The sequence below is a fragment of the Mustela nigripes genome, chromosome 6, assembly GCF_022355385.1.
Source record: "Mustela nigripes isolate SB6536 chromosome 6, MUSNIG.SB6536, whole genome shotgun sequence".
NCBI classification, from domain to species: Eukaryota; Metazoa; Chordata; class Mammalia; order Carnivora; family Mustelidae; genus Mustela; species Mustela nigripes.
The window spans coordinates 4,847,248-4,856,259 of NC_081562.1; the positions used below are offsets into that span (position 1 = coordinate 4,847,248).

General features: G+C 56.6%; 1 protein-coding gene across 2 annotated transcripts in view; it reads right to left on the reverse strand.

The window, feature by feature from the left end:
- The window catches only part of PARVG (parvin gamma), a 24,191-nt gene that overhangs the window by 6,508 nt on the left and 8,671 nt on the right, over positions 1-9,012 (reverse strand). For both annotated transcript variants that reach the window (XM_059401826.1, XM_059401827.1), the window contains exons 7-11: positions 8,623-8,678; positions 6,340-6,362; positions 3,060-3,118; positions 2,793-2,861; positions 667-768 (exon numbers count right to left, since the gene is read on the reverse strand). In XM_059401826.1, coding sequence (XP_059257809.1) covers positions 667-768; positions 2,793-2,861; positions 3,060-3,118; positions 6,340-6,362; positions 8,623-8,678 — 309 coding nt within the window. The remainder of the gene's footprint in view (positions 1-666; positions 769-2,792; positions 2,862-3,059; positions 3,119-6,339; positions 6,363-8,622; positions 8,679-9,012) is intronic.

The window sequence follows — 9,012 nt, forward strand, 5'->3', positions numbered from 1 at the left end:
GGTAGATGGACAGATGGGCACCGCTGACCAGGGGGTAGATGGACAGATGGGCACCGCTGACCAGGGGGTAGATGGACAGATGGACACCGCTGACCAGGGGGTAGATGGACAGATGGGCAGGCAGGGGTATGGATGGGTGAACTGGGTGGATGGGCGAATAGGCAAGTCACTGGATAGGTGTGAGGATGGATGGACGGATGGATGGACGGATGAGTGGACGGATGGACGGATGGATGGACAGATGGATGGACGGATGGACGGACGAGTGGACGGATGGACGGATGGATGGACGGACGAGTGGACGGATGGACGGATGGATGGATGGACGGACGGATGGATGGATGGACGGATGGACGGATGGATGGATGGACGGACGAGTGGACGGATGGACGGACGAGTGGACGGATGGACGGACGGATGGATGGACGGATGGACGGATGAATGGGTGGATAAATGAGTAGATAAATAGGCAGATGCAGGATGGGCAGGCAGGGGAATGGCAGATGAATTGAGTAGATGGGTGGACAGACGGATAGATAAATGAATAACCAAACTTCCCCTTCACCCTTCACTTCACCCGGAAGTGAAAAAGGACATTGGTATCACCCCCTGCGCAAGTCTGTCCGCTTAGGAGTAGACCATCGAGGCAACATCTGGAGAACTTACCATTTCTGCAGGAGAGGCGGGAGTGAGGTAGAACTCCTTCAAGTGCAGGAAGAAGCCCTCCAGCTGTCCGATCAGCAGGAGTAAGAAGACCCCGTCTGCAAACTGCAGGGGAGAGCCTTGGAGGCAGATGGCCTGGGGCGCCTGCTCTGCCTCCCGAAGGCTGTGTAGCACCCCCCTCTGAGTCTCAGCGGCCTTTCTGAGACTTGAGGACGACATCCCCGACCTTGCACTGTGTCATAAACATTGGTGGCAGCAGGTAGCAAGCACTCACGGGCCACCTGGCACAGAGCAGGTGCTCAATAAAAAAAGCTCTTTTTACATTATTGGTGAAATAGCCAAACATCGCTTTTTAAACCACATACTGTTCCGTGAGCTATAAGAACGCAGGAGAAAACAGAGTTGAGTGTAAAATTTCTCCTCCGGGAGAGGCAGGAAACAGCACACGGGCTCGTTTTGCTGGCTTCCACATTCTTATTTCTGCCTGCTCGGTCTGTGCGTTCAGAGATAAAGCTGCCTGCCTGCCGTCGGCGTCACATATTCTAGCATAATCCTACCCGATCTCTTCAAAGACACAAAACACAAGATTGGATATTGGAGGGAAAACCTCCACTTGAAGTCCTTAATAGAATTTCCTCATATTGGGTCTGTTCTGATGTTATTACTTCGGTCTGAAATCTTTTCTGCTGATATTCCCTGATAGCACTCCCGAAATCCCAGGGACTTCAGCTTCTCCCCTTACCCGACCGTCTCTCTATATGGCCCTCCCACATATTATTTTCCAAAAGTCTTTTCTTCACCAAGGGAGAGAGAAAGATGAGAATCAAGTAAAATTGAAACCTATGGGATTGTCCTGTATATACCCACAAAAAAAAACAATAAAACCCCAAATTTATCATCTGTGGGAACACTGGAGGCATATCAGCTTATTTCTCGCTTCCAATTCTATGAGGCTGGTCTCCTTAAATTCCTTTTAAAAGAAGAGGAGCCCCAGGATCAGAGAAATCCAACCCAAAGCCATGCAGATAATATGACGGAGGTGTCCTTAAAGCCCAGGGGGCCACACGTGTCCATCTGGTACCCATCAGGTCCAGAGCCTGGGGTCGCTAGCCCGCCACCTCCCAGCATCCCATCACACACAGACTTCTGTGGCCACCATGGGACATGCTGCTGTGTACAGTCTGTGGTCTCAGCCCCCTGGTCAAACTCCAGGTCCTCTGCTCTGTTGCTGGGCGACCTCACATGAGTTCATCAACATCTCTGTGTCTTAGTGTCCTCATCTATAAAATGGGGGAGTACGAGCTCCCCCCACAGGGACTATCAGGAGGATTCAGGGAGGACCCGGATATAAAGCGCTTTGTTCTGGGCCTCACACATAGTGAGGGCGTTACTGCTTTCAGATACCTGGGACCCCGTTCCTCGCTGGCTAATACCGGGATGTGTCTGGGAAGCCTGTTAGCTCTGGCTAAGATCGCCGTAAGCCATTTAGCCCACCGGGGAACCAGGCCTGCCTCCACCTGCCTCCCCTATGACCACCACGCCACACAGGCAGAAACCAGGGGGCCCAACGCGTGCGCCACATCTACGCCGCCACATCTAAGCCCACGCAGCCAGTGGACGTGGCCAGTGGCCAGCAGGCTCCACTACCCCCCTAAGGCCCTGGGCTGATGACGACGAGCCTCTCCGATCCCCTCTGTGCAGAGGGAACGTTACAGGCACACGGTCTCCTCCTAGAAAGCCACAGCCCCCTGCGCCAGGCTGACTGGGTAAGATTCCAGTCCTGCCCCATGGCGGGACTTGGTGTAAGGCAGCCACGGTGTGCTGGGCAGCTGGGGGGCCGCAGGGGCAGGGCCCTAAGTGCCTCGCATGTGACGCCATGAACAAATGCAGACACACGAGGGGAGCTCCAACCGCAGAGGGAAACTCACAGTCCCTGTTTCACGAGGTCCCCACAGTGTCCCTCCCAACAACACCCACCCCCCATTGGAGAGAAGGACACGGCTCTGAGAGGCGACACATCCTGGGCCACACAGCAGCAGGCCCCGGCTCCCACGGCCCCACGGGAACTTCTCCCCCACCTGCACCCCACGGCCCTTCCCCCCTGCGGGCCCCCACAGCTGAGTCCCTACCTGGGTGTCCAGGTTCTGCACAGACAGGCCCAGGCGGTCCAGCTTCTGGTTGACGAAGTTCACAATGGCCTACCGGGGGGAGAGCAAGCCCCGAAGCCCAGGGCTCGGGTTTGCCACCTTCCCGCTCGGGAGGGCACGGGAAGCCCCCAGCGTGGGGTCCGAAGCACGGGAGAGGAGAGGCACGGGGGCCTTGTTCCTTCCCCGTCACCCCCCCAGGACTCAGGGCGGACGGGCAGGAGGGCGACCCGGAGCTTTGATCTCTTGTACCTCTTTCACCGCGTTCACTTTCTCCGGGGCCAGCTTAAATAATTCATCAAAGATGTCCTCTGCAGGCAGAGCCAATAAGCACCTCATTACCATGCTGTTATCTTCGTGCCAAACAGGGGCCATATTTCCATACACGTTTCTCAGGGTCCCCAGTCCGGAGGGAGCTGTAGTTCTACCTCTGGCTTTTTTTTTTTCTTTTTTTTTAAATTTTATTATTTATTTGACAGAGAGAGACACAGTGAGAGAGGGAACACAAGCAGGGGGCGTGGGAGAGGGAGAAGCAGGCCTCCCGCAGAGCAGAGAGCTTGATGCGGAGCTCGATCCCAAGACCCTGGGACCATGACCCGAGCTGAAGGCAGATGCTCAACTACTGAGCCACCCAGGTGCCCCTACCTCTGGCTGCTTGAATTTAAAAAACGGGCCTGGGTCTGTCTGGGTCAGTGTTCCCCCCTGCATGGCCCAGAGGGAACCGCCTCCCTCTCTAGGCCTTGGTGTCCTACAAGGCGTGGGTGTTATCAGCTACAAGGCAGGGTCGTTTGCAGAGAGGAAATCTGGGGTCACATAACACACTTGGCCCGGTGGCTGGGCACACACAGTAGGGCTTCACGAATGGGCCCCCTTTCTGTCGTGGATGCCTTCTGCTCGGCCACTACCCTGTCCTCTGGGAAGCTGCCCCCCCCCCCCACTCTTCCTGGTCCCCTGCTCGGCCCACAGGACTGCGGAGCGACCACAGGTGGCTGAGCATGCCCACACGGACACTCGGCCCATAGGTCTCCTCCCCAGCACTTCTGAATTGGCAGAATGAGGACATCGAGCCCTGCATCGTGCCAAGGCCAGCGCCCTCAGCAGCTGAGTCATGCCTGCGAGGCTCGGGAACAAAGGAGGCATCTTGGCAGCTCAGCAGCTCAGGCCCCGTCCTGCCTCTGACGCCTGAGTCCTCAGACGCATGCCCTTTCCCCACAAGCTGGCTTCCTCGTATTTGCAGCCCACACGTCTCCCCCAGGGAGACGCCCGGGCTGGCTAGCAGAAATCACCTTCAGGCTCTGCTACTCAGCAGCTGTGCAACCCTGAGCAAGTCACGTCACCTCTCTGTGCCTCCGTTCCCTCGTTAGCAAAAGAGGAAAGGCAGCACCAGATAGCGGCACGGCCTTTCAAATGCACCCGCAAGCATGGTGGGAACCTCAGCGGTTCCCTCCAGGCCCCGTGGCCCCTGCTCCAGGGAACCGTGTCCCCAAAGGAGCCACGTGATTAAAGGCAAGTGGGTGCTCGGGTGACAGGAGCCAGAACAGCGTGAGTGTGCTGGAAGGGTGCTGAGGGGCTCCCGCTCGGTGTCCCTGCCCCTCACTGCGCGACCCGCCACACACACACACACGCGCACACACACACACACACACACACACACACACACACCAGCCTTCCTGCACCTCCCCTCTCCTTCCCTCCCCGACGCATCGTCCCTCAGCCTGTTCCCAGAAGCCCCTCGCGGGCCATTATTTCCGCCTCTGCAGGTGGGCTGCCCCTCATGGAACCCCCGGCCCAGACAGCCGAGTGTCCTAAGTGGGGAGGGCTTAGGAAGGAAGATCGTGTTAGGAAGCAGGGATGACGGACGGACTGGCGGGCGGTGGGTAGATGGGTGGACAGTTGGACGATGGGCGGGCGGGTGGGGGGTGGTGAGCGGATGGAGGGGTAGATGGATAGACTGGTGAGTGGACGGACAGAGGAGCAGCCGACCCGGCCAACTGACTGCAGAATGAAGGAATGAGGGGCGCCTGGGTGACTCCGTTGGTTAAGCAGCGGCCTTCAGCTCAGGTCAGGACCTCAGGGTCCTGGGATCCAGCCCCGCGTCAGGCTCTCTGCTCAGCGGGGAGCCTGCTTCTCCCTCGGCCTGCTGCTCCCCCTGCTTGTGCTCACTCTCGCTTTCTCTGACAAATAAATAAATAAAATCTTTTTAGAAAAGGATTTTTTGGCTATAGATGGTACAATGTCAGTATAAAAAAGAGGGCGCCTGGGTGGCTCAGTGGGTTAAGCCGCTGCCTTTGGTTCAGGTCACGATCTCAGGGTCCTGGGTTCAAGTCCCACATCGGGCTCTCTGCTCAGCGAGGAGCCTGCTTCCCCACCCCCCTGCTTGCCTCTCTGCCTACTTGTGATCTCTTTCTCTGTGTCAAATAAATAAATAAAATCTTTTTAAAATTAAAAAAAAAAACACCATACTGATTAAAACATATGAAACAAATAAAAAATCCACGAGTTCTGCGGAAGCGGGGTGTCTCGGTGAGTTAAGCATCTGACTCTTGATTTTGACTCAGGTCATGATCTCAGGGTCATGAACTCAGGGTCATAATCTCAGGCTTATGAGATTGAGCCCCATACTGGACTCTGCACTGGGTGCAGAACCTGCTTAAGATTCTCTCTCCTCGGGGCGCCTGAGTGGCTCAGTGGGTTAAAGCCTCTGCCTTTGGCTCAGGTCATGATCCCAGGGTCCTGGGATCGAGCCCCACATCGGGCTCTCTGCTCAATGGGGAGCCTGCTTCCTCCTCTCTCTCTGCCTGCCTCTCTGCCTGCTTGTGATCTCTGTCTGTCAAATAAATAAATAAAATCTTAAAAAAAAAACAAAAAAAAAGATTCTCTCTCCTCACTCTCTCTCTCAAAAAAAAAAAAAGTAAAAAAAGAAAAAAAAATCCACAAGTTCACATCAGTACCAAAAAAAAACAGAGAAAAGAAAATTCAAAGAAACAATTATTTTAAAAAATGATTAAAAGCAAGAAGGAATGGCCGGACCAATGCTGCTATGGATGGGTGAAGAGGTCTGTCACAAAAGCAGCAGCCACGGTCCCAGACCAGCCACAATGAGGCCCCCCACAGCGTGCTAAGCGCATTCACAGATTCTTTCAACCCTCATCACCAGCCCAAGAGGCGGGAGCTGTCCTTAATCCCACTTCACAGATGAGAAGTTGAGGCACAGGCAGGCTAAGACCCTCGCCCAAGTTCACGCAGCTGCTGAGAGGAAGCCTCAGAAACCAGGCCCTCCGGTGTAACAGCCCCACCTCAGACTGCTGGGATTCTAAATCCCCCCCCACGAGCGATATCAGGAGGGGAAAAAGCCAGATCCATGGACAGATTGACAGACAGGAGGAGGGACAAATGGACCAGAAGAATCCTCGAGGTACACACAGAGGGGTGCAAAGGGGTGAGAACGCCCCGCAAAGCACGCCTTGTCGCCGCGTCTGCGTTCGCACGCACCCGAGAGCAAAAGATCTCCTTCAGCTACCATTGTACTCACTTGCAGGTTGGTCCTGGTCTGTGCTAAAGGGAGATTGTGGGGGGAGAAAGGCAAAGAAATGGTTAAAAAAAAAAATACCGTCTTCAGACCTAGTGTTTCTTCCTATGACCAGACTTGGCACGGGGAGAGCGGACTACAAAGCTGGCAGGCTCCGCCTTCCCCGGCAGCTTCCTAGGCGGGCAGGGAGGGCCCTGGTGCACAGCAAACGGCCGGAAGGGGGCCTGCACCTTCCCTGGAGGTTTCCACACCGAGCGAGGTCTGGGTTTTGTCATTTCTGTGGTTGTCATTTTAGTTGGGGCGGGAGGCATTACACGTGCAACCAGACACACAAATTGTAAGTCGATTGCGGGTGCGTTTCTACATATCCCCTGTGGGACCAGCACCCAGGTGCGATACAGACCCTTCCTAGCAGCCCCCCGTGCTCTGCCCCCTCACACCAGGATTACCGCTGCTCCGGCCCCTCCCACCGTGCATGTGTCTGGCCTGTTCTGGGAGTCCGTGTCCGTGAAATCACCAGGACACCCTCTTCTGGGTCTGGCTTCTTTCACGCTGTGTTTCTTGTTTTGAACAGTTTTCCTTTGTCTTTGGTTCGATTTTCCAGCCCCGCCCTTTAGAAGCAACGCTCTGGGCCCAAAGCAGGCCCAGTGGTCCCCGGCGGGGAGCCAACTGCCGCCCACCCCGTGCCTGTGCCCCCAGGAGGAGACCGGGCCGTGCAGGGCAGAGGAGGCAGCCTCAAGCGAAGACCCAGAGCTCATCAGCATGAACCGGGGTGCGGGAGGGAGAGATGCCCCCATGCGCCCGAGACGCCAGGGGAGCCGTCACAGAGTTCCGAGCTCACAAAGGTGTGGAGAAAGAGGACTGTAGGGCCACAGGTGGGGCAGGAATGTGGTATCACAAACAGAGGACACCTTCCCGCTCAAGCCCCCGAAGCTTTGGCTTTGGAGAGGGAGCCGGGTCACCGCCACCAAGCAGCGGAGTGACTGGGAGGTCACTAGCCTCACTGGGTCAGAGGGCAGCCCTGGGGAAGGTTAAATGGGCCTGTGTGTACACCAGACCCCCTGGCCCGAGGGGCCTCCTCCTGACCTTTGCCCTGCTCAGCACACAAGTTTGGGTCAGAGCAGACCCTGGCCATCAACTTGCTGTTGGTTTCAGTACCTCCCACTCCCCATGGGAGCCACAGAATGGGGGGACCCCAGGCTTGGAGGGGGTCCACGTTGGGGAAGGCCCCCTTGCACACATGGCCTGTAGCCTTCACAAGTGAGCTGCATTCCTTCGGGCTGCTCGGGTCACCACAGTCTTAATGGCTGGAGGGGGGTCCCTGAGTTTTTTTCAGAGGAGCTGAGGCTCAACACCGTGGGAGGTGACTTGTTGGAGGTCACAGAGCTCACATCCCACCGAGGGGGAGCCGAGCCCAGGTCGGGCTGCGTGCCAAGCCCGTGAGCTACAAAGAACTGACTCCCCTAGTCAGGCTCTGCGAGGGTCAAACGGGTCCCGGGATCTACACAGCCCACCCTGCCCATAGCGGTCACTCAGCAAATGTCAGGCCCGCTCTCACTCCGAGGCCCACTCTCAGACCGCCCCAGAAAGACCCGGCCAGCCCGGCCTGGGAGACCCCTTACCTCCAGGAGAGCAGAGGGCAGGGCTCACTGGCAGAGCATCCTGCTCACCCAGACAGACGGAAGGTAAACAGGTGGACAGCTGGCTGACACGGACACCCAAGGAGGGAGCCTCCAACCCCGCACAGAGTAGGTGCTCAGTAAATGCTGGTGGTATGAGGGAGTGCTTGGTGCGTTTGTCTCCGGGCACTGGGAGGCCAGAGGGGGTCGGACCCCTGCTATGATGCTGTGGCATCTCCCTCACCCATATCCAGCACGTGTGCACCAGGCGAGGGGGAACCAACATGGCATCGGGGTCCTCCGCCCCCAGTTCTGCTCTCCTCCTGGCCTGCAACAGCTATGATGTGACCTCAGGACCGGGAGCCACGGCCCCTTTTCTAAGCTCAACTGCCTGTTTTGTAGGGTTGTGCAGAGGACGAAATGAGCCGGCAGGGTGGGCGTGCCTACAGCCCATAAGGGGCCATGCCCTGTGAGGCCCAGAGAGATGCAAGGGCGCCCAGCAGGGCTGAGGGGCAGCAAGGCCCTCTGGGGGCTGAGACAAAGCTAGAGAGGTGTGAGGGCCCCTCCCACAAAGGTCAGGTAGATCAGACGCCAGCCCCAGGCCCCACAGCCCATTCCCAAAAAAACATAACCTGGTCTCTGCTGTGGGCCCCCTATCTTCTCTCACCTGCAGTCAGTGAGCTGTTCCACTGACTTCTCTGACTTCAGACCACTTTTGGTGCTCTAAGAAAGAAAAAAGGGGAAGAAATTGAGTAATCCCAGAAAACTCAGGGACCCACTCCAGCCATGAAGACTGTAGTGGCCCGAGCGGCCCCAAGGAATCCAGCTCACTCTACCTCAACCCCTCCTCAGGGTGGTTCCTGGAAGCTCTCATCACTGTGGCCTGGATCATTTGTCTTTCTTTCTTAAAAGCCTTGAATCCCATGAGGATGAGAATAATGTCTGTCTTGTTCCCTGGGTATCCCCAGAGTCTCACCCAGTGCCTGGCTCATAGGGAGTCAATGAACATGAGTTGATATGAATAATGATTGAGTGATCCCAGGTGGATGGATGGATG